Consider the following 25,624-nt stretch of genomic DNA (forward strand, 5'->3'; position numbering starts at 1 on the left):
AACACCGTTTTATCTGTGCTTATTTTTGATGACACCATAAGATGCTCAAGACTCAAGCCAAATGACCCGAAAAACCTCATGAGATTAACAGAGCATTTAGGGAAGTTGTCATGTGGGTCTCACGGGAACACAGCTGGTGATGCAGCTGCTACCACTCCTGCTTCTCAAATGCCAGCTTCTGTTGTAACCAAGAACTGTGACACCTCACTGAAACAGCCCTCCTCAAGCCTGAACATTTTTTGTTGTTAGGGGAAAAAAATAAAAGACGAGGGGACAAGGGAGGACCTGCAGGGTATTTAGTATGAGAATACTCCTTTGTAAGTGACTTCCCTCATGGTCCAGTGGCTAAGACTCCACTCACACTGCAGGGGCCCCAGTTCCATCCTTGGTCAGGGAACTAGATCCCGTGTGCCACAGCTAAGAGTTCACAGGCCTTGGCTACAGGTCCCACGTGCAGCAACGAAGACCTGGCACAGCCAAATAAATGAACTAAAACAAGAGTAGGCTGGAATTGTGACAGAAGGGAAATTCCACGTGTGTGTGGACTGCTTATACCTCTTGGAGGAGAAATTAAATGATGTCCAGTCACTGAAGGCAACTCAAACTTGAGAAATAACACTGCAATTTTGAGATTCGAGTTTTATTTACAAGTAAATGAAGACTGTCCCCTGTAGCCACTCATTTGGGGTGAGAAGAGCAATGTAAAGAAGTAGCTGCTGGCTCCACAGTGATAAGTGAGAGGAGTCCATGCCACTGTTTCTTTAAATGATGATTTTGTAATTAAAATGAAAAAAAAAAACAAAAAACCCACACACACACACAGAACACAACACATGATTTCTTCATGTTGCATCTGTGAAAGAATTCAAAACAAAAATGACTTTTCAAAACTCTATAGAGTCTCTCATCACACGTGTGAGGTGACCAGGCCGTCACTTCGCTTAGTGACAGCCCTGCTCCTCAGGAGCGACAGTCTCTGAGCAGAAGACTTAATACTCATCGAGAGTATCTGCCCGAGGGATGGACAGGCCTCGGTCCTTCAGGGCCTGGACTTTCAGCTTCTCGGCTTCCAGCTTGGTCTGCTGTTCCACCCTCTGTTCTTCTAAGATTTCCTCAATAGACACTTGCTGGAGAGGTGTGTCACTCTCCTTTTCTAAGTCCTACAAAACAAGTAGGTTTGGGAAACTTTACCTCATGACCAAGAATAGAAAACATCACAGATACAAAGGCAAACGGATTCCTATATCAGGCTTGAATTATTTTACGAACTTGTGCCAGGGCACAAACACCCTATGGACAGATAACACTTTACTTTACAAAGAAATGGCTGGCAATGCTCCTATAGAACACTCAGATGTGGTTTAACAAGAATCAGTATCAGTGTGCATAACAAAGCTTTAGTCTGTGCAAAGTAAAGTCCTACATAAGTTAAGAACTACTTTTCTTACAGCTATTTCCCCAACCCCAGGGAATCCAAGAGAGAAGTCACCAAGGTCAAGGTAGCTTAAAATAAATTTTGTATTTATACACAGTCAAAGTCAGCCTAATTTCTGGGGCTTTTTTTTTGCTAAAAAGCAGAAAACATTGATTCAAAGTAGCACCCCTGACCCCCAGCCCCCAAGCCAAAGGCAATCAACTGGCCCTCTGTTAACACAGGACTTCTTTCTCCCCCATGGCAACTAGTCTTCTGGAGAAAACCTCAGCAAACCAGTTGGGTTAGTAAACCATTTTGGCCCCAACATTCATTCTTCGCAAATATTGGCTACATTTCCCATTTAATATGGTAAAATATGCTAATATTTTATTTTTGAACAGCTTAAACATCTGATAACCAACTTGATAATGCAGTACTTTGCTATAAAATTATCTATTTACTGACTGTTTCTTCTCCTTAAGAAGTTTATCTAGGTATCACTTGGTGTTTCTGTAACATGGAAAGCCTCTACGGACAGGGTACTCACATTTCTCATCCTCCTCTGACTTTTACTTACAAAATCTGGGAAGGCATCAACGCAAACGCCACCTCTCCAGACGTTCCAGCCTACCGCTAGATGCTCATCTACAGAGGCGGCCAAGGCCTTGGAAGCCACAGCGGTGACACCGCAGATGGAGGACTCTCCCAGAGCGAAAGCCACATAAATTCCATAAGCAAGGCCTGCCCTCAAAAGTTAGCTGCATCCAGCAAAATATATATTATCAAGTGTGATCTTCCCTCACAGCCCATGGGCAGCAGAAGGGAAGACAATGTTCTTGGCTCAGTGTCCTACCTCCTGGACTTTCCAATGTTATGCGCTGAGCTATTCGTGTGGTTATGGCAATGCTGTTTCCCAACAATCAGCTTATTACTTAAGGCCCCGTGTCTCATTATCCTTGAGGTAGAAGCCAGGGACTTCACAAACAACTGCGCGTCTACAGAATGCAAGTGGCTTCTAGTTTTGCGTTTTCCTAGAATTGGTACACAACATCTTCAAACAGACCATAGATTCATAGAACTGTGGAAGCAGTCCCGAACCGTATTTCTTTAGTAATACCACTATAAAAAATTCTGCAGAATCTGAACTGTTAACATACAAAAAAAGAGTACTCTTCTCCACGAAAGGGCTCCCAGGAAACAATGACACATCAAGAATAAACACAAATTCTTGTCTTCCCATACATCTACATAGCGCCGTGTCTGTGCCAATGTAACTGGCCCAGAAAGCGTATCTGTGCTGTTTTCTTCTCTTCAATTGAAGCAGTGTGTGTGGTCTTGTGACTTAAACCTTTCCCCTGATAGCAAAGTAATACATTTCCTCTCTAAAAGTTAAATTCAGAAAAGTAAAAAAGGGGGAAAAAATAATCACCCACCATCCTACCATCCAGAGATTGGCCAGTCCCTCTGAATATACAGTCAGACGGCCATCCCAACCCCCACATCCCAGGATACCATGGTGCTTTACATCAACCACAAAAATACTTTTAAAACTTCAAAATTACTTCATATATTTCATAGCAATTCTTGGACAGCATTGATTAGTTTTTTCTATCTACTTCCAACATGAACAAACATAACCCTGGCAGAATTACCTCCTTACTTTCGAGAATGGTGTATAGTTAAAAACTGCTACGAAAACAAAACAAAACAACAACAACAAAAAATAAAAGCAGCTACAGACTGAGCCAGTTCTCTCCAGAGTTCTGTAAACCTGACTCAGCAAGTGGCTAGGGATTGTGAAATGCTACTGAAAACTTTAAAGATAAAATCAAGGTTTGATTTTCCTGGAAAACGCAATAATCAGAAACACCAGGATCAAGTCAAAGATATTAAATAAAGCATTTTTAAAGTAAATGTTTCATGTAAACTGTGAAATCAAGTTTTATCTTCTTTAAAAATGTCGGAGTAGTTCTAATATATATTTTGGAGGAGTAGTTTTCTAATGGTTCACACACATACACACTCACACCTACAGAAACACCACTTGAGAGGATTTAACTTTTCACTTGCCAGCTGGCTTTCCTGACAGATAACAGGAACCTCCTCCTTGACTGGGAGCTAAGAAGCCAAGTGAGGTTGAGTCCATTCTCAGAAAATGAAGAAAGGCTTCTGCTGCAGTCACTCTTTCCCCCTGCCCCCTTTAAAAACACAGATATCACACTGTACATGCCATGTGCCTTTCCCCCAAACCCAACTACCTTTATGCCATGAAAGACCATTGTAACCAACTGTTTAAATGACTACAAAATATTCCAGTGTTAGTAAGCCATATTTCATTGGACTATTCTTCTCTCGTTGGGTATCAGGCTTCAATTTTCTATTAAAGATACAAGAGTAATCTGCTAATGAACACATTTGTGTGGGACAGTGTTTTATATATATAATGGCTGCACCACTCAGCTCCTGGGATCTTGGTTCCAGGGGCTGAACCCGGGCCTCTGCGGTAAGAGTGTGGAGTCCTAACCATTGGACTGCCAAAAAACTCCCTTGTAGGACAGTATTTTTTATGATATCAGGTAAAAATCAATGATATTTTACTGCTAATGGGATCAAAATCTTTAATATGCCAGAAGGCGCTGAAACAAAGCTGACTGTGCTCTGCAGCTCTCCTTTTACAATATCCCCCTTCTTAAGCTAATTTGGTGGTTTCCTGTGAGAAGCTGGAAAACATTTTTCCCTTCTTGAAAAGACAAAAAGAAACCTAACTGGATGATTATCAAGAGCCGTAGGAGCTTAACAGTTTTCACTTACTATTTCTCCTAGCAGGACCACATTTTCTCCTCTGACCACAAAAATCCCTCGAGGAATATCACCGTATTTTTTGCCCACATGAATACGCTCCACAGTCTGATGTAGCACTAAGTTAGCTATAAGTGTACAGGGAAGAAACAAAGACATTTAGTTCAAATTACTTTACAGGTAAAGGTCCATAACTCAATCAGTTATCTTGAGTAGAAACGATTAGCTGAACGTGATTTTCAAACTTTCTAATTCTGGAAAATGCTAAAATTTCAAACAATCTCATCCTATTTCATTCAGACACACCACTTGGAGATTTTTAAACAACTGCAAATAGAGTACTTGGGATTATGTTGCATTAATACAAGGATGGTGGAAATAAATGAAGAAAATTAAATTCCTTATGAGTTAACTGCTGATATCAACATGACTATAATAATATGATACGGCACTTGGAAAACTCTAAAGTCCAAACAACTGCAGAAATTATCTTTTTTTCTCTTTTAGAAGGAAACATTTTTCCTACTTTGTGTAGGTATGTGTGTGTGATGATTTATCAAAGATTTACCTTTGTTTCAGTACAGATGATTCATTTAATCCAATGTAGGTATTCATGGATTATGATACAACAGTAATCTGTTTTTTCCTCCTTTGTCAGATGACTATAATTTGGTAATCTGAGAGTAACATTAGTATTCACTACTTTCCCCTCACGTAGTTTGATGAATTTGACTTAAGGTTCAGAACCACAATCTGTGCAGAATAATTACTTTTCTTCTTTCAGTCGGTACTGCTGTCGTCTTTGAAGAAACACAGTACTATCATCTGTGATTCTTACTAAGTATTTCAATTATGTTGTTCTTCCTTAGGCCCAAAGCCACTGACCTAGCTGATGTCCAGCAAATGTTGACATGAACTGGAAGTTCCTCAAGACAGGAGCAAATGTAAGGTCTCTTTAGAAAAACGTAAGAGACAGAATCAAGATTAAGACCTTGAGTCTGATGTATCCTAAAGTATAAAATCCTGAGCTTAATGTTGGGGGTCCCTAAAAAGCTTCAGGAAAGGCCTCTGACCCACTTTTCATTGGACAGGGAGGGATTACCTTCAGGGCAGGAACTGCTTTGAAGAGTAGTCGCACCCAAGCCAATGTACAAATGAGCAGCCTTTTCACTGGACTGAGTGTATTTCTATCATCTGGCTCCCTCTAATGGGGAAAATAAAAAACAGTCCAAAACATTGTAACGACATGTTCTAATAGTGAAAACCAGTTTTAGAAATAAAATATAAGCTTGTAAACACAAGCTTTCAAACCACCTAATTGTAATTTAGAAAACAATGATGTAGTGACTTAAAACAGTATTTCATCATGCCAGGTACGTGAAAAAAGTTGCAGATAAATAAACTTCAATACGAAACAACATAAAAATACAGTGGGCAGCTCTTATCATCCAGAGTGTGGGATGATAAAAGCCACCATGGCTCTTATCACCACGGACTCATGATAAGCCCATGAGTAATACATACCAAATTGATCAATGCTTCTCAAAAATCCTATGAGTGTCCTTCCATCTCGAAGCAGGACCAAGTGCTTTTCTGGGGAGAGGAAAAGAGATCTTTAAAAAATGAACCGTTAGCTTCAGCGAGTTTACAGGGAAACAAAAACAGAGTTAATAGCAGATTAAGCTTTAGCATTTCCTCTTATAGAGCATTTAACGCAGTTCATTGAGAAACTAGAGGGATGGCCAAGGCAGCTGGGGATTAGTTTAGATGAGAAGATGGGTGGTGAAAAGAATCTAAGAGGGGCAGCAGAGCGGGGAGGGACTGGGCACACAGTCAGGGGGCCCAACGGACTGGCTCCAGACACCAGTGCTCGACAGTTAAACCCTGTCAGCATCATGTCAGTTTCTATACCTGCCAATCTGGACATTTGCTCTAGATGGTCTTTATGATCTTCATTTTCCAAAATTATTTTCTCCTCAACTTAGAGTTTCTATTTCACACTTTGGAATCAGAGATGGTTTTAAATAAAAACAGTACCAAAGACATGTAAAATGAGGATGCTGAGAATAAAACCAGAGCAAAAATTCAACAGAATGCATTGAGGGCTATGTGCTGTTCTGGGGCCTAGATATATAGTAGAGAATAAGACTCAGAGTCACCAACCTCATGAACTTATAAGCCTGGTGGAGAAAAGCAAACATATTTTAAAAAATGACCTATGGTGATTAGTCTAGCAGAATAAAAATAAGACAGCAGGATAATATAAGAAAGGGAGGGGAAGAAACTATAGAAGAGAGTTTGCTGGGGACTTCCCGGGTAGTCCAGGGGCTAAGACTCCACACTCCCAATGTAGGGGGCCCAGGGACAAGATCTCATACGCTACAACTAAGAGTGTGCATGCTGCGACTAAAGATACCATGTGCTGCAACTAAGACCCAGTATAACCGAGTAAATAAACAAACACAGGGGGAGGAAAAAAAAAAGAAGGTGGCTAAGGAAAACCTCTCTGAAGAGGTGACTCTGAGCCGACACTGAGGAATGACAGTAAGCCAGTCACTAGAATAGCTAGCAGACTGAGCTACAAGGGAAGCCCAGCACAGCCAGCGAAAATCACTTATTCGTCTTTAATGCCATGCATAAAGTACTTTCTACATGCAGACCGTGGACCATAAAGAAGGCTGAGCACCAAAGAACTGATGCAAGACTCTTAAGGGTCCCTTAGGCAGCAAGGAGATCAAACCAGTCAATTCTAAAGGAAATCAACCCTGAATATTCATTGGAAGGACTGATGCTGAAGCTCCGCTACTTTGGCCACCTGATGCAAAGAGCCGACTCAATGGAAAAGACCCTGATGCTGGGAAAGACTGAGGGCAACAGGAGAAGGGGGCAAGAGAGGATGAGACGGTTGGATGGCATCATCAACACAATGAACATGAGTTTGAGCAAACTCTGGGAGACAGTGAAAGACAGGGAAGCCTGGTGTGTTAAAGTCCATGGGGTTGTAAAGAGTTGGACACCACTGAGCAACTGAACAACAAGATGCAGAACAGTGCAACAAGACAGTGATTCTTTCCTGAAGGAATTTAAAGGCTTTTTTTTGCTATAATTAAGTACCACAAGAGGGCAAATCTTAATTACATGAGAGTGAGAGAAACTGTATCTAGCTGGAGATATGAGTTGGACTTTAAGGTGAAAGTGAAGTTGCTCAGTTGTGTCCGACTCTTGGCAACCCCACGGACTATAGCCTACCAGGCTCCTCTGCCCATGGGATTTTCCAGGCAAGAGTACTGGAGTGGGTTGCCATTGCCTTCTCCAATGGACCTTAAAAGGGGTAGATAATTTTTGGCCATGGGAAGAGTGACAGGGACTGGAAGGGGGAAATCTGTAATTTAGGCAGAAGAAAAGGGAGCTGTGTATCCGGATGTGTGGCTAAAAGTTGAGGGTGTGAAGGGAATAGGAGATGAAGTCAGAAAAGTACTGGGAGCAGGCTGAGTTTGGATGTGCCTTCATGGGGAACAAGACAACTCTGAATATTCAACTGGTTGAAAAAGAGAGAATGGTTTTGAGGCTATTACCAGAGTCTAAGACATGAAGAAGAGACCTGAAGCAGGGCAGAGATGGGACGGGAGAGGCTGAGAGGATCAAGACACTGCAGTTATAAGGGATGGAATTGGTCAACCAAGTGTGTTTGTATATGTGGATATGTGTGTGAGAGAGTGGGAAGCTGAAGAGATGGGTTAAAGATGATGCAGGAATTTTGAGTCATCTTGTCAGGGAGGACTATGTACCAAAAGTTAGGAGTTAAAGAAGCAAGATCCCATGGAAGGTGTTTTGCTGTTGTGATTCTCAAGTGGTATCAAGACACCTGTGCAGAAATGTCAGCTGGCAACTGGAGATCTAAGACTGGAAGGCCAAAGAGCAATTTTTGATATGCCCACAAAGAGGTGATATCATTATTAAAGTCCAGGAACTCTCCTAGAGATTTAAAGAAAGCAGCAGCCAAAGATGGAACCTAGGGGTCCATTTATTTTAGGGAACAATAACTGTTGCAGAGATAAGAAAATCAAGGACCAGTGTTGGAAAAATCAAGAAAATGAAGAATCCTATGATGATGGCATCACAGCGCCAAAAAGGGAAAGGAATGCATTAGACAGATGTCTTTTAAGATTGCAGTTTCAGTAGTGTGTTGACAAAAAAATCTGACTGTAGGGTGACAGAGGTGGTCTACTCCAGGTAGCCAGGAAATAGTTAAAATGGGAGATGATTTAAGAGGTTTGGGGGTACAGATGTGAAAAAAGGAATGGGAATTTGATGGTGAAATATAACTGAAAAAAAATACGACAGACAAGAACATACATGAAGGGGAGCAAGAAATATGAGAGAAAAAGGGTATTAATGGATTCCAGAAGCAGCTGGAAGGAAAAATAAATAAGACACAGACTGAAAGGGAGGAATACTTCCAACTGAGATGACAGGATGGGTGAAAATACAGGAAGACTGAGGAGAGAGGAGGAAAGTGTGTGTGTGTGTGTTGCACTGAAGGCTGCGTATGAAATGATTTGAAACCATTCAGTAGAGGAGGAGCTTGGAATCTGCAAAATGGGGTTAGAGACTTGAGAAAAACAATTATTTTTGTTAGAATGGCAGGATGTGCTAGGGATCTCAAATAACTCAGATACATAACTAGAGAGGTGAGGGCACCATCCTCAAGACAACTAGAATTAAAGATTTCATTACATGTTACAGACAGGCCTGTACAGTGGTTATTCACACATGAATTTGATCCAAGCTACACTACATTCCCTTCAGTAGCAAAATCACTAATTTGGATCTAAAGAGTGATTTCAGAGAATAGGAAGAGGATTTCATCACAAATTCACTCTTTACATACACAGTAACTGCAGAAAATTGCTGAACTTGTTTGGAACTGTGTGGTAAATGTTTCACAGCAATTACAAGTTAATGAGACAGATCACACAATTGGCACAACTTTAAAAAGTGTTGTTTTAGGAGTAATTCACAGATGAGAGTTTGGAAAAACAAAAGACATCTGATACAACCGAGCTCTTCTTCAGGATAGTGACTTGGAATAAGGGAGGTCTTAACAGCAAGAGAAAACTAACAGAGGAAAAAAAGTAAATTTGAAGTGACTCAGTCTTTCTGGAAAAGTCACTACCTAGTCTGAAAAGCTAAATACTCTCAAACGGTTAAAAGACTGCAAACGGCCACACAGTATAAACCCTACGTTTAGTGCTAATTAAGTCCAACTGCTGTTGTATTACTATTTTCGTTTCTGCAAGAACCCTTTTTCTGAGAATTCTCATTCATCCACCCAGTAACCACCTGGTACTTCGAAATACCACAGGTGGGAGACGATGCACCGGGGAAACGGTAACCTTCACATGTGCGCTTCAGCAGCCGCAACTCTGAAAAGCAGAAATGAATTCTACAGCTTGCCCGGTAGATACGGTGGAAGCTGCGAGAGGCGGGATACAGGCAGGAGGGGATAAAGTGGCAAACGGTGTGTCCCGTGACTCCCGCATCCTGCGAGGATGCCAACGCCGGAAGTCCAGAACTGGACTAAATACACACCGCCCCCGGCCCGGACTCATTCTATCAGCTTCCTCCTTAAGAGGTACCCTCCTGGGAGGAAGAGTTTCACCCTAGACTTCACTCTGAGGAGATGAACTACTCACTGTCGATGTCCTCGATGAGGCTGGCGGTGCCAGGCATATAGTTCATTTTGAGTCGAGACAGAGCTGCAGCGTATAGCGGCGGTGGGCCAGCGCGTCCCACACCTCCTTCCTCCCACCGCGGCCGCCGCCTTTGCGGGACCGGGACAGGAACCGGACCCGGACAAACGCCGCCGCCCCGGCTTTCAGTAGCCGGGGCCTGCCGGAAACGCCGCCATGTTACCCCACCCACTTCCGGCACCACGTCCCCGCCCTCAGGAAGAGGCGGGACAGTTCGTGTGGTTTCCCCCGCCCCAGGATATCCTTTACATATCCCTGACGAGAAGGGGAAGAGGAGTCTAGGCTGCACGGACAGTGCGGAGGTGCGTTCTCCCTTTTAAGGAACGCTCGTTCTCCTGCTTCTTAGACCCCAGAGTCACGGACAGCCGCCCTCGTCCTCTTAGGACGCGGAAGTGAAGGGGGGTGGGATCCTGCCTAGCATTGGCTGTTGCAGGCCGACCCCCTTTCCCTGTGGTCCATTCACGCTCCCCCGTCGGCGCCTGCGCGGTGGGCCGGCCGTGAGGGGCGGGGGGCCGGGAAGCGCCTGGGGGCGGCAGAGCCCATGTCGGCCTTGAGGCGCTCGGGCTACGGCCCCAGTGACGGCCCGTCTTATGGCCGCTACTACGGGCCTGGGGGTGGAGATGTGCCGGTGCACCCGCCTCCGCCCATCTACCCCCCGCGCCCCGAGCCTCCCCAACCTCCCATTTCCTGGCGGGGGCGCGGGGGCGGCCCGGCGGAGACCACCTGGCCGGGGGAAGGCGGAGGAGGCGATGGCTACTACGCGTCTGGAGGCGCCTGGTCAGAGCCGGGTCGTGCTGGTGGAGGCCACCAGGTGAGCTTTGCGCCACCGGTCCCCTGGGTGGAGTGGGGGGGTCCGATAGGGGAATCTTTGGGGGTGAGGGCCATTGGGATTGATACAGCTCCCAAGAGTTCGTAATGAATTGGGTTTCGTGCGTTTTCCTAATACGGCTTTGGAGAGACAAGAGACTAGGATCGTGGGTGGGGGTATATGCTTGTGTTTTCTTTGCCCCTCCTCTTGCGCTTCAGCCGTAATAAATATCTTCTTACCAGGAAAAACATCCTGCGCTGAACCTGCTGAGTAGCAGGCTGCGAATCTCTCGTCTTGGGGACGAGGTTGGGCTGGAGTGACCTGGCTTTGCTTTTCCAGTCCTCACAATTTATCCTGCGTGGTTCGTGGGGGCCGCCTCTCTCCGAGGAGGGATGTGGCTGCAGCCCCCTCCCGCTGGGAAGGAACGCCAAGGAAAGGGAGGGATCTGGGCATTTAGCCCTTTGCCCCTAAAGCATTGCCCGGTATTGAATCACCGATCATCATCAGTGTTGGAAAGCACCTGTCCGTGGGTTGTATGTAATCTTAACGGTGACTGCAACGTAGATGTCATCACAGCGTCCCTGTTTTACGGTGGAAGAACTGCTGACAGTGAAAGGTTAACTCACTTGCTCAATATATTCAGACCTCTGACATTTTATTCTGTGTCGTCGTGCCGGAAATATACTTCTGTTTGTTAATGCAATATTCTTCATAGAGGATTACGGTTCTATGGTGAGGGCACACCTCTCCTTGTCTTCAGGAATTATAACATTCTCATTGGTTGAAATGTAATAATGAAATTCCCAGACATTGCTGGTGGAAATGTAAAATGGTTCAGTGTTTTGGAAAACGGTTTGGCAGTTCCTAAAAACGTTACAGTGTACTGTTAGCAAGCCTGCTGCTAGATATATACCCAAGAGAACTGAAAACATGTCCGCATAAGATCCTGTACACACATGTTCATAGCAACTTTATTTATAATAGCCAAAAAAGGGAAATATCCCAAATGCTCATCAACTGAAGAATTGATAAAATATAGTATATTCATACCCCTGGAGGGAATGGCAACTCACTCCAGTATTCTTGCTTGGAGAATCCCTATGGACAGAGGAGCCTGGTGGGCTACAGCGCGTAGCATCGCAAAGAGTCGGACAGGACTGGAGGACTAAGCACAGCACAGCACAGTGTATTTATACAATGAAATTATTTAGCCATAGAAAATAATGAAGTACTAGACATTCTGCAAATGGATGAACGTTGAAAATGTGCTACATGGATGAAGACACAAAGACCAAATATTGTATTATTCCATTTTTTGGATAATTCCAGGATATAGAAATCTGTAGAAAATTTTATTGTTTCCAGGGGCTGTGGACCTGGGGACATTGAGAAAGATAGATAAAGGGTATGGGGTTTCCTTTGAGGATGATGAAAATATTCTGAATTTAATGACGATAACTGCGCAAGTCTGAGTATATTAAAACCATGAATTGTACACTTGAAAAGGGTGAGTTTTATGGTATGTTATATCTTTAAAAAATGGTGTGAGAAAAAACATGTATTGAGAGGTTAATTGTTAAGGAAGGTCCATAATTTTTCTGTCTAAATCTGGAATAAGAGCCGTGGGATTTTGGTCCCATGACGGAGTGGCACGATGAAATACTTGGTCTGTAAGTAGGCAAACTAGACTGAGGCTCACTTGAAGGGATAGAGAGGCCTGCTGAGCTGAGGACTCTGCCTGGACTTGCTGTGGTATCAAAACAAAAATATGTTTTGGTTTTGGTTAGGGTTAGAGAGGACTTCCTAGGTGGCTCAGCAGTAAAGAATCCGCCAGTTTCGATCCCTGGGTCGGGAAAATCCCCTGGAAAAGGAAATGGCAACCCACTCCAGTGTTCTTGCCTGGGAAATCCCATGGACAGAAGAGCCTAGCGGGCTACAGTCTGTGGGGTCTCAAAAGAGTTGGACATGACTTTGTGACTTTTTTTTTTAAGGTTAGAGAAGTTAAGATTTCAGTGTCATGCAGGGAGTTGTTAGGTATGGTGGAATACAGGTGTGCACACAGGTGGGTGATGGTGCTAGAGGGGTGGAAGATAAAGCTGGAATGTGTAATGGGCATTTGTAAATCATTTCAAGAGTCTTTCAGGCGGGTATTTCTGAAACTCAAAAAGTATCGGATGATAATTTCTTAGGCAGCAGTAGGGAACTAATACAAAAGGTAAACGTGATGTCCTACATACTGCAAATGTCTTTTCTAAATTTGTGGCTTGCCTTTTGACTTTTTTGTGGTTTTTGACATATGTTTTGCAGTTTTATATAGTCAAACATGTCAGACTTTAAAAAGGTATAGTTCAGTCGCTCAGTCGTGTCTGACTCTTTGCGACCTCATGAATTGCAGCACGCCAGGCCTTCCTGTCCATCACCAACTCCCGGAGTTCACTCAAACTCATGTCCATCGAGTCGGTGATGCCATCCAGCCATCTCATCCTCTGTCGTCCCCTTTTCCTCCTGCCCCCAATCCCTCCCAGCATCAGAGTCTTTTCCAATGAGTCAACTCTTTGCATGAGGTGGGCAAAGTACTGGAGTTTCAGCTTTAGCATCATTCCTTTAAAACCTTCCTCTAAAACTGTGGGCCATGGACCAGAAGCTTCAGCTTTGCTAGGGGGCTGTTAGAAGTGCAGACTCGTTCCTCCTCCATGCTTACTGCTGCTGCAGATTAATAAGATCCTCAGGTGATTCATATGCATATTTTGTTTGAGAAGCGTTGCACAATGGAATTGAACATATTGAGATGAGGTTGCTCTGAACCACTACAAAGGCTTGACTCTATATTAATTATTTAAATATGGCAGGGGAAAAATGGAGAGCCTCTTACTGTTTTCTTTTTTCTTTCTTTTTTTTTTTTTTTACCTTGTTAGCTATACTTGCAGCGCTGTAGTTTGATTCCTAAGCTTGCAGCACATACATCACCTAGGAGATTGTGGGAGATGCTGTATCTCAGGCCCTGCCCAAAGCTTTTAACAAGACATCACTTTGCCGATAGAGGTTTGTCTAGTCAAAACTGTGGTTTTTCAGGTAGGCACGTACAGAAGTGAGAGCTGAACCATAAAGAAGGCTGAGCACTAAAGAATTGATGCTTTCAAACTGAGGTACTGGGAAAGACTCTTGAGAGTCCCTTGGACAGCAAGGAGATCAAAGCAGTCAATCTTAAAGGAAATCAACCCTGAATATTCACTGGAAGGACTGATGCTGAAGGTGACACTCCAATGCTTTGGCCACCTGATGCGAAGAGCCAACTCATTGGAAAAGACCACGATGCTGGGAAAATTTGAGGGCAAGAGAGAAGGGAGTGACAGAGGATGAGACGGTTGGATGGTATCATCAACACAATGGACATGAGTTTGAGCAAGCTCCGGGAGATGGTGAAGGATAGAGAAGCCTGGTGTGCTGCAGTCGTGGAACCCCACGCGAAGAGTTGGACGTGGCTGAGTGACTGAACAACAACAACTGGGTGATTCACATGCTCCCCAAGAACAAGTCGTCTGAGAGAGTGCTGAGACAGACGGAAGCGGGAAGCTGCAGCCTCTTACAACCTCATCCTGGAAGTGATACACCTTCACGCATGCCATATATTACTAGTCATAGAGACTGACCCTGGTACAGTGTGGGAGGCATCTTCATTCAGATGTGCATACAGAAGGCAGGGATCACTGGGAGTCATCTTGCAGGATGGTTACAATGGGAGGGTTTGGGGAGACAGCTCAGGTTAGGCTCCCAAATGAGGTCAGAAAACGGTATGTGTTTGAACAACGTCTGAATGAATGCAGATAGGTTTTCTTTCTCAACATTTTATTATAAACATTTTCAAACATAGAAAAGTTGAAATTGTACGTGAAGATCCCCATACCCACTACCTAGATTTTATTAGCATTTATTATATTTACCACGTCTACCTATCTTATTTTTGGATGTGTTTCAGAATGAGTTACATAGATTCGAAAGGCATTTTCAAAGGTGTGTATCAACTGGAAGTGAGGATTGCAGGAGAAACAGAAGGATCCTGAATTTTTAGTATTTCCTAGGATTAACAAGGAAACGGAACAGGCTTTTATGGGAAGATGTGGTTTAGTTTTGTACCAAAGAACTAGGGATCATTTCTTTTGAAATAACAATGTTGATTTGTTTGGCTGCGTCAGGTCTTAGTTGGGGCATGTGAGATCTTTGTTGCGTCATGTGGCATCATTCATTGCGGTGTGGATGTGAGATCTTAATTCCACAGCCAGGGATGGAACCCCCTTCCCCTGCATTACAAGGTGGATTCTTAACCCATGGACCGCCGGGGAAGTCCCATCTTTATTTCATTTCTGCTGGAAGCCAGTTTGTGATGGTGGTTACCAAGCTCTGGATGCAGTGTATGTGACCGATTAATGAGATGTCTGAGATTTTCTGTTTTTGTTTTCCGATGTCCAGTTTTGCAGTCTGTGGCATTGAGGAGTTGTTGTCTGTGGGAGCAAAGCAATAGATGTGGGGCTCAGCAGGGAGTCAGGGGATGGAGACAGTGATTGGAGAGTCACCACATGGAAACATGGGTGAATTACCTGATTGGGTTATGCTGCTAGGGGAGAGCTTTGAGATCTAGGAGGGTGACAGAGAGAGAACCCAGGAGACAATGAGTGAGAATACCTGGATAGGAGGAAAAGCAGGATGTCATGTGATACAGACCACTGCTACTTTGCAGGTTAGTGATATGAGAACTGAAGAGAAGCGTTTGGATTGGCAGTTAAAGTATTGTTGATTTTAATGGTGGGACTTTAAAATAGTATAAAAGTAATGACTGGGGGATTTGGGAAGGCAACTAGTGTAAACTGTTAGTAAATGAGGAAGTGGCCACTTGACTGGGAACCATGGTTGAGGGAAGCATTTTTAGGACTCAGTGGCTCGAGAATGTTTGTCAGCAGAGGAGAGAGAAAGCTAGTAGATTGTGAAAAAAGATACTAACAGAAGGATGGAATGTGGCTTGGGGAGAAGTGGAGTACGAAATGAGGAAGACCCGAGAAACCTCCTTAGAGCTGGAGAAGGGGAAATGAAGCTGTTGGGAGGGGAGGGTATTGCAGGAGTTCCAGCTCTTGGTTGATGAAGCAGGAGGCTTTCTGAGGGTAAAAGAAGTGGGATGGGATAGCTGGGAACTCAATATGGTGAATGTGTGAAGCAGGTGCTAGGGAAAAGGGAGGCTGTGTAGGGAAGCACAGCAGAGACCCATGTGAGAGTAAAGCTGAAATTTGTGATGATGGGCCAATACAGGAGCAGAAAGTGCATTTTAGTGATATTTGGAATAGATCACTATAAACATAATTTATAATGTATTTTTCTAACGTGTGTGTGTGTGTGCTCAGTCATATCCAACTCTTTGCAACCCCATGGACTGCAGCCCGTCAGGCTCCTCTGTCCATGGGATTATCCCAGCAGGAATACTGGAGTGAGTTGCTGTTTTCTTCTCCAGGGGATCTTCCCAACCCAAGGACTGAACCCATGACTTCTGTAGCTCCTGCATTGTCAAGTGGATTCTTTACCACTGAGCCACCTGGGAAGCCACCTGGGAATTTTCTAATAATTTTTGTCTAATTCTTGTGGGAAAAAAAAATTTTTTTGTAAGGGGATCTTAGGTAGAAAGAACCAGCACTACTCAGATTCCTGTGCTGTTTGATTTGTCTGGGCTGGAGATATTTTTTGGAGGCACGGTGCCAAGTCACTTTGTAAAGTTAACCATATATCCACTTCTTATGGGGCTAGATAGTTCTGCAATAAATATGAAGGGAGTTGACTTCAGCCTTCACCTGAGATTTAGGTATTTCTTTTCAAAAGAGAAGAAAGTAAACTTGCATTATTTTGATAAAATTTCCTTTGTCACAAGAACTTTAATTCATAATAGTCTCACTTGTAAAAACCTTTTATCATGTTTATATCATCTTTTAGCATCACCTTTGGCTAGTTTCAGACAGCACATAAAAAGTTTGGAAAGACTTGGGCACATGATAAAATTGGCAACTTGGTTTTAGAACAGCTTCAGCCAGCTTCCTCTGAAACCAAATGCTATTTCATAGAACTAGTGTCATGTTAGGAAGGCGTTGAGCTGCAGACTTTCATTGTTATTGGGAATATTTTTAGATTTGTTCCATTTTGTCCAAAAGGGGAAAAAAAGCAAAGACAATCTTTTTAATTAAGACTTAATACAAATAATAATTTTTACTGCTTCACTGAGGACATTCTTTTTTCATATAAAAAGTGTGATATATTTACATGTTATAAATGTCACCATTTTTAAGGGATAGTTCTGTGAATTTTGACAAATGCATATGATTATGTAAGCACTATCACAATCGAGGTATAAAAATTTATCCACCTTTAAAAAAAAAGGACTCTGAGGATAAAATGGAAGAGTTATATTTATTCATCTCTAAACCGCATTAATAGATGGGGAAACAGTAGAAACAGTGTCAGACTTTATTTTTTTGGGCTCCAAAATCACTGCAGATGGTGACTGCAGCCATTAAATTAAAAGACGCTTACTCCTTGGAAGAAAAGTTATGACTAACCTAGATAGTGTATTCAAAAGCAGAGACATTACTTTGCTGACTAAGGTCCGCCTAGTCAAGGCTATGGTTTTTCCTGTGGGAATGTATGGATGTGAGAGTTGGACTGTGAAGAAGGCTGAGCGCCGAAGAATTGATGCTTTTGAACTGTGGTGTTGCAGAAGACTCTTGAGAGTCCCTTGGACTGCAAGGAGATCCAACCAGTCCATTCTGAAGGAGATCAGCCCTGGGATTTCTTTGGAAGGAATAATGCTAAAGCTGAAACTCCAGTACTTTGGCCACCTCATGCGAAGAGTTGACTCATTGGAAAAGACTCTGATGCTGGGAGGGATTGGGGGCAGGAGGAGAAGGGGACGACCCAGGATGAGATGGCTGGATGGCATCACGGACTCAATGGACGTGAGTCTGAGTGAACTCCGGGAGATGATGATGGACAGGGAGGCCTGGCGTGCTGCGATTCATGGGGTCGCAAAGAGTCGGACACGACTGAGCGACTGAACTGAACTGAACTGAAACCGCATTAAAATTACAGAAAAAGAACTGTGTTATTTTAAAAAATATTTTTATGAGCTCATTTGCATAACATATAGTTATGTCTACACGTATATATTCAATATTTCGAAAGTGTTTCAGTCAGTTGCAGTCATTCTTTCTATTGCTTAATGATCTTATATTGCTAATGGGAGATCCCTCCCCTCTTCTTGGCTTCAAAGTTCTTTTGACATGACCCATTGGTTTTTGACTGCTTCTTTGATTTCTGGTACAAGATTTGCCAGGCTTGTTATATAGCTTGTCCCAGATGTTACACTCAGCCATTCCATTAAGAAATCTTGATTTTTGTTTTGTTTGGTTTTAATTAGAGAATTTTATTTAGAAGCTATATGTGTCAGGATCCAGATAGGAAAATAGAACCTACACTAGTTCCTTTATTAGAGAGAATTTGATTTAGGAAATTAGTTAAATGGGTGTTGGAGATCTGAAAAAGTAAAAAGAGAATATGGAAGTAACTCAGAAGATAGTTATGGCAGAGAACAACCTCAGTTCCTGGGGCTGCGGAATAAAGAGGGAGAGATTGTGGAATTAATAGAACCTGGAAACTTGGAAAAATGACCTGTGTCGCTGGAACCAAGGAGGCACTGGTATTGGTACTTCCGTGGGAGTTCTCAGGAAACCAGGGGAGTCTGGAGGCTGCTGGCCAACACTGCCTGCAGGTTGACGGGCTTTGCTGGCCTGGCAGTAGCAGAAACAGGAGGCAAGCAAGCACTCAGGAAGGATCTAGTCCATTTTCCCCTCCTCTAACCTGGTGCCCCCTATTGGCAGAATCAAATAGTAAACAAGTGATAAGGAGAAGTGTTTGCAGGCCTGATCCTGCATCTCAGAGTCAGCTACAGAATGCTGGGTTTGGAGCTGAGGGCCAGTTGTTGTTCACTCAGTCATATCCAACTCATTGTGACCCCACTGACTGTTGCACGCCAGCCTTTCCTGTCCTTCAGTGTCTCCCGGAGTTTGCTCAAATTCATGTTCATTGAGTTGGTGATGGTATCCAACCATCTAATCCTCTGCCGCCCCCTTCTCCTTTTGTTTCAGTCTTTCCCAGCATCAGGGTCTCTTCCAATGAGTCAGCTCCTTGTGTTCGGTAGCTAAAGTATTGAAGCTTCAGCTTCGGTATCAATCCTTCCAATGAAAATTCAGGGTTGATTTCCTTTAAGATTGACTGGTTTGATCTCCTTGCTGAGGGCCAGTAGTTTTTAAGATCACTAGTACAGAAGTTTGGAGAAGGCAATGGCACCCCACTCCAGTACTCTTGCCTGGAGAAGCCTGGTAGGCTGCAGTCCATGGGGTAGCTAAGAATCCGACACGACTGAGCGACTTTCCTTTCATTTTTCACTTTCACGCATTGGAGAAGGAAATGGCAACCCTCTCCAGTGTTCTTGCCTGGAGAATCCCGGGGACGGGGGAGCCTGGTGGGCTTCTGTCTATGGGGTCGCACAGAGTCGGACACGACTGAAGTGACTTAGCAGCAGCAGCAGCAGCAGTACAGAAGTTACATTTGGTGTGAGGTGTACTGATTGCTATTGTGTTGTTATTGCTTCTAGACCTTTTAAATGAACAGAGTTATACAAAATGAGCATTTAAGAAGATTTTTTAATAGACGTATAGTTGATTTTCAATGTTGTGACTAAGTATTTTAAAACAAAAATAAATGAGTTCATATTTGTGTTAATTTAAATTTAATTCAGATTATTTTTCTTCCTAGATTGTATTTATTACTTTAAAAATTTTTTCAGCTTTATTGAGGTACAGTTAACACATGAAATTGTAATAAATTGAAAGCATACATGATAATTTGCTATATGTATATGTTGTGAAAGGATTCTCACAATCAAGAATTAACACATCCATTGCACCTCACATATTTATCTTTTTTTCTTAATGAGAATACTTAAGTTCTATTCTCTTAGCTAGTTAGCTAGTTTTAATCATTTATAATACAGTGTTATCAAAAAATATGGAAAGCTACATGAATTTGCGTGTCATCCTTGTGCAGGGGCCATAATAATCTCTGTTATCGTTCCAATTTTAGTATATGTGCTGCTGAAGTGAGCACTGTATTTATTGCTTTTACATGGAAATCTTGGTTTCTTAACAATATTAAGGTAATTACAAATACTTGTATTAATTCAGTCCTGCAATAACATATAAAATAACTTTAAAATAATGCCAGGTTCCAGCTCGGGCATGACAGCATGAGGAGCTCTTGTGGGCCTAGTCCTCCATGAAACTGGTGAAAAATATTTTTAAAACAACCATATTAAAGTCTCTGGAAATCGTCTGAGGGAATTTAGCAAACGAAGAAACATTTATGATAGAAAATGTACTCAAACTCAGTAAGAGTAGTGAGATTCTGTGGGATCCTCCACCTCTCCCACCCCAGCCCAGTGATACAGAAACTCCATTCTAGACTGGAGGGCAAATAAAACAAAGCTGCTGGCTCCCCAGGTCCCAGCCATCCTGGGAGAATGGCACGTCAGCATTGCTCATCTCGCCCCCAGCTACTATTGCAGAGGCCACACGCCGGGCAAGTGCAGTTAGCAGCTGTTTCTCCCCACAGCCTGTGGAATGGGGCTTTACCTTGAGCAGGATACCGGGGCTCTGATCAACCCTTTCCTGGCTTGGAGGCAAGCTGGGAAGGCCTGAGGCTCCTGTCTTCCCCCTTCTAGGTGTTCCGCTCTTACAGCAGGGGTGACTCTCACTGAAGCACACCCTTGTCCCCAACCCAACTGCAGAATGTGGCTCAGATATTTTTCTCTGGAGGCGGAAGCTGTAAAACCAGTAGTTCCTAATGTTTTCCCAAAGGCACTGACTTTATTTGCATCAGAATGTGGCTAAGCTGAAGCCTGAGGATGTTCTCAGAAATTTAGAGGTAGTTGTGAAAGGCAGTTGGGAGGAGACTGGTAGATTCATTGCAAATAAAGACTAAACTGTAGGCCAGCTAGTTAGCTGGAGAGAACTGGGGAAAAAGGTAGCTGGAGCCATTTGGAGTCAGAACACATCTCAGACACAAACTTTGGGAGGTGTCTCTTCCAAGGAACCCAAATGTGATTGGGTCTGTTTGTGGAACAATTCACATCCCAAGATCTTGTTGAAATAGTAGAGAAATCAGCTGGAAATTTGTGGAGTTTAACAGCTCCAAAAATATTTATATATACTCAGTAAAGAAATTAAAAAGCTGCATTAGAAAGTACTCACTCGATGCAAAAGCAGTAAAGGAAGAATAGAGGAGCAAACCGAATATGAGATACAGAAAACAAAAGTAAAATGGCAGACGTAAATCCAGTTATATCAATAATAGCGTCTGACAGGGATTGTCAGACTGGATTAAAAAAAGAGATTCAACTCTATGCTGTGTGAGATAATAGAAAAAAATATATATGTATTGATCTCTACCCCAGGTTTTTGGCATAGGTCTCTTGGAAACCCTTGTAATTTCCTAAGTCATAAGTGGAAGAAGCCAGTCACAATTTATACCACAAATCACATATTATATGATACATGCTACCACTTATATGAAGTACCCACCCAGAGTAGGTGTATCTAGAGAGAGAGTAGTGGTGGTGCCTGGAAAATCCCATGGATGGAGGAGCCCGGTGGGCTGCAGTCCATGGGGTCACGAAGAGTCAGACACGACTGAGCAACTTCTCTTTCACTTTTCGCTTTCAGGCATTGGAGAAGGAAATGGCAACCCACTCCAGTGTTCTTGCCTGGAGAATCCCAGGGACAGGGGAGCCTGGTGGGCTGCCATCTATGGGGTTGCACAGAGTCGGACACGACTGAAGCGACTTAGCAGCAGCAGCAGGGCTATGGAATGGCAGATAGGAGGGTGTAGCTGATGGAAACAGTTTCTTTTTGAGGTTTGAAATGTTCTGCAATTGATTGTGGTGATGATCACATATATTGCTTTCATATATCTGGATATACTAAAAACTATTGATTTGCACAGTTTAAATGAGCAGATTTTATGGTAGTAAATGATGTCTCAATTTTGACTAAGAGATAACTAATGGATGCAGTTTAGATTTCTTTACAGTTCATCTGGTCCTTAGAATATATTCCACTGAGAATGTACAAAGTAATACGATTTAAAAGTCATTAGAAATAATTCTTTTTTTCCGTATGGTTATGTTACCAACTTGATGTTTAGTTATCTCATCAGTTGATTTTTCCTGTAGTAAAAAACAACTCCAAGTTGTAGCTTAACAGCAGTGAATATTTCCTGCTCACGTTCTGTGCAGTCGCTACAAGGGCTCATCTTCAGGTCCCGGGCTGGGTTCAAATGACAGCTCCTATATGGGATATGCTGGTCTCAAGGTGGAGGGCAGGGGTGCAAAAGGGTTATTAGAATTTGTGTTGACTCCTAAGTCCTTTAACACCTGCATGCTGTCACTTACCCGTATTTGTCTGTTTTGCATACAAGGTTAAATTACATTTTTAAAATATGTGAATTCATACCTGTTTCTCCAGTTCACATCCACCATGCACAATTCATCTTCATCTTTTTCTAGTCAATATATATTATCCTTTTCCATGTGAAAATACTGGTTCTCAGTAACAGTTTTATTTATTTCCTTTATTCTAAACAGTTGAAAACTTAAAACACTAATATTACCAATAGCATATTATTAATATTTCTTTGCATTTCTTTACCTTTAGAAGGTACACCATTAAGGATATCCTTCAGAAGATTGTTGAAGAGTTACTTGAATTAATTTTTTTGTATATGTGTGATTATCAATTTGTCAGAGTTTTTTTTTTTTTTTTAAGATAAAATGCAGTTTGAATTCAAACTAAAATGTTCTCATAAATTTAAGGACTATATGGTTTTTTGTTTAGCCATACTGGGTGGATTGCAGGATCTTTGTTCCCCAGCCAGGGATGGAACCTATGCACCCTGCAGTGGAAGTGAGGGCTGCCAAGGGAATTCCAGGGCTATGGGGGTTTTAATTCATTATTCTTTTTGTTGTTGCTGATTATTTGGTTATGGTTTATCTACCTCCTCTGTGGCATGTAAACTCCGTGGGGGCCTCCCATGTTTCTCCACACACTGCAGTGCTTGGTTAATCGTGGGTCCTCAGACACATTTGTTGAAATAAATGAGTGAAAAATGTGTGTGCGCTGACGCTCAGTCATGTCCGATTCTTTGCAACCCCATGAGCTGTAGCCCTCCAGGCTTCTCTGTCCATGGGAGTTTTCAGAAAAGAATACTGGAGTGGGTTGCCATGCCCTCCTCCAGGAGATCTTTCCAAACCCAGAGACTGAACCCACATCTCCTGCGTCTCATGCATTGCAAGCGGATGTTTTATCACGGAGCTGCCTGGGAAACCTCTTGATTTCATTATTCTTGTATCCCTCATCTCCCATTATGAAAATACTGATTTCCAATCACACCAGTGTAATCATTCATTAGCAGTGCCAGCAATGGTGGTAATTATTAATAGAGAGTCTGCCTGGAATGCGAGAGACCTGGGTTCGATCCCTGGGTCAGGAAGATCCCCTGGAGAAGGAAATGGCAACCCACTCCAGTACTCTTGCCTGGAGAATCCCATGGAGGGAGGAGCCTGGTAGGCTACAGTCCATGGGGGTTGCAAAGAGTCGGACGCGACTGAGCGACTTCACTCACTGAAAAATTAATTTGGGGGAGTCTACAGACTATTTACCTCAGTTGTAATGTTGGTCAGATTACTGTGCTTTATACTCACTTGAAAGAATTTCCTTCTGTGAAGTTGTCTTATCAATTCAATATTTAATAGTGTTTATTTTATTTTGCGTCCTTTTAGGGATTTAAAAATACTTCATTATCTTTCATAATTATGTAAAATGTTCATAATTATCCTAAAGTCAAATATACAAAACAGGATGTATTTAAGGGAAGTCTACCTTCTGCCCCATAGCTTTGATTTTTAACTTTTTGTTATGGAAACTTGTGACACATTCATTTTGTAAAAGTAAAGAAACTAGTGTAATAAAATCCTCAGATATCCATCACTCATCTTTAGCAACTGTCAGAGGTTATTGTTAATCAAGTTATTGTTCATTAGACCCCCAATCACTTGTCACACTGTTAATTATAGTAGTTTAAAAATAGGTTTTAATATTTGTTTAGGGTAGTCTTGAGGGCAAGTTGGTATTTTAAGAGAGGCCATCTGCTCTACTAGGAGAAAGAGATGATTCGTGAAAGTTCTGTAGATGGTAAGTAGTTATGTGGTCCAGAGCTATCAGGAAGGATTTGGCCTTTTAACAGGGCCAAAGACAGTTCATACACATGTTCTGAGAAGACAGGGACAGATTGCTAACTTCAGAAAGTAGGAAGACAGAGTTTCTGTCTGATTGTCGCTTTTTGTGTGTGTGTGTGTGTGTGTGAAAGATGAGATCAAATTACCAGTTGATGAGTGAGGGGTGTCATCATAAGAGGATACTGGAGATTTGAGGGGACAAGAAGGTGAAATATTAGTAGTTGTTGTGCAGAGTGGGATGAAGGAAGGGTGGTATGGTTGTTAGGCGGTGCTGAGTGTCTGCTTGTGTGAAACCAGAGAGCTTGTGTTTCCACTGATACTTAGGTGAAGTACAGATGGGAAGTCAGTGGGTAATGGTTTTTGCAGGGTGAGTACATCTGAGGGAGAGAGGTAAGGGATGAAGGTGTTGGAAAGCTGAGTAAGGAAGGAGTGAGAAGGAGGGTGGTGAGGCAGTAAAAATGTTGGGGGGGGGGGGCTTTGGAGAATCAGTAGGAAAGTACAGAAACCAAGGAAGTTCCGGGGGTTTAGGTGTCGGTTCACCATTGCTGGGGTGAGTCAGCTTCAACTCTTGTCTTTTCACTTCTTTTTAATTAAGATTCAAATTCTTGGTAGAGAGAAATAATTAATTAGTCAAATACCACTTAACTGGGGGGAGGGAAGGTAGTATTAATCAGGGGAATTTGCCTGATTGAGAAACCTGGTTGTTAGGATGTGAAGTTTGTTCGTTTCTATGTTGCTCTAGTTACTGTATTATGTAAAGGAGATGCTGCTTGCCCAGCTTGTATAATGTCATGTGGAATAATGCATGCTTTGAAAACAGTGTTATGAAACTGGTAAGTAGTGCAGTTAAGCTCAGATGGTGATGATGGTGATAATTAAATTCTCAGTGACTACAACTGCCAGTGAATTTCTTTGTGAAACCATATTTGAAGATTTGAAGATCCTATTTAAGCTTAAAATTAAACTATAAAGCTCAAAGTAAAATAGCTCAATTTATGGGCTAAAAAGTGCATATATTAAAATAGCCTGGGAAGTTTTGAGTTGATCTTGTTTCTTATCAGAGTATATTGGCTTATGCAAATGATTGGAGTGAAAGCTGTGGAAATTAATATCATAGCTAGATTTTCTTCTTGGAGTGGTAATTATTCTACCTAATTTCCTGATACTGAATTAGCTGTGGGCTGCCGGAAGAAAGCTTAGCCATAGCAGAAAGTAGAAAAATGTAAAAAAAAAAAAAACAACACCAGGGGTGTGGCAGGCAAAGAAGTTGAGTATTGAAGACATTTGCATTTGAAGTAAAGTTTAACAGTAAAAGACTTCCCTGGTGGCTCAGAAGGTAAAAGCGTCTGCCTGCAATGTGGGAGACCCGGGTTCGATCCCTGGGTTGGGAAGAACCCCTGGAGAAGGAAATGGCAACCCACTCCAATACTCTTGCCTGGAGAATCCCATGGACTGCAGAGTCTGGTCCATGG

The 25,624-nt window shown here is 42.6% G+C and overlaps 2 protein-coding genes and 1 non-coding gene across 5 annotated transcripts in view; 1 reads left to right on the top strand and 2 right to left on the bottom strand.

Moving 5' to 3' along the window:
* Window positions 1-25,624, top strand: part of BAG4 (BAG cochaperone 4) — a 54,945-nt gene that overhangs the window by 19,063 nt on the left and 10,258 nt on the right. The window contains exon 1 of one of the 3 annotated variants that reach the window (XM_069573028.1): window positions 10,146-10,777. The exons of 1 other annotated variant lie outside the window; for it this stretch is intronic. In XM_069573028.1, the coding sequence (XP_069429129.1) occupies window positions 10,508-10,777 (270 nt within the window). In that variant the 5' untranslated portion in view covers window positions 10,146-10,507. Of the gene's footprint in view, window positions 1-10,145; window positions 10,778-25,624 lie in introns of those variants that run through there. One more of the 3 variants, XM_069573029.1, reaches the window with a different exon arrangement.
* LSM1 (LSM1 homolog, mRNA degradation associated) lies at window positions 625-10,616 on the bottom strand. Its single transcript, XM_069573039.1, has 4 exons — window positions 9,910-10,616; window positions 5,738-5,806; window positions 4,226-4,341; window positions 625-1,160 (listed from the first exon to the last, which is right to left on the bottom strand). Exons 1-4 carry the CDS (start codon window positions 9,953-9,955, stop codon window positions 990-992), a joined length of 402 nt encoding a protein of 133 aa, XP_069429140.1. The 5' UTR covers window positions 9,956-10,616; the 3' UTR covers window positions 625-989.
* LOC138431173 (U6 spliceosomal RNA) lies at window positions 19,865-19,969 on the bottom strand. Its single transcript, XR_011253577.1, has one exon. It is a non-coding gene; the product is annotated as a U6 spliceosomal RNA (small nuclear RNA).

Source organism: Ovis canadensis, chromosome 26 (assembly GCF_042477335.2).
Source record: "Ovis canadensis isolate MfBH-ARS-UI-01 breed Bighorn chromosome 26, ARS-UI_OviCan_v2, whole genome shotgun sequence".
Classification (NCBI taxonomy): domain Eukaryota; kingdom Metazoa; phylum Chordata; class Mammalia; order Artiodactyla; family Bovidae; genus Ovis; species Ovis canadensis.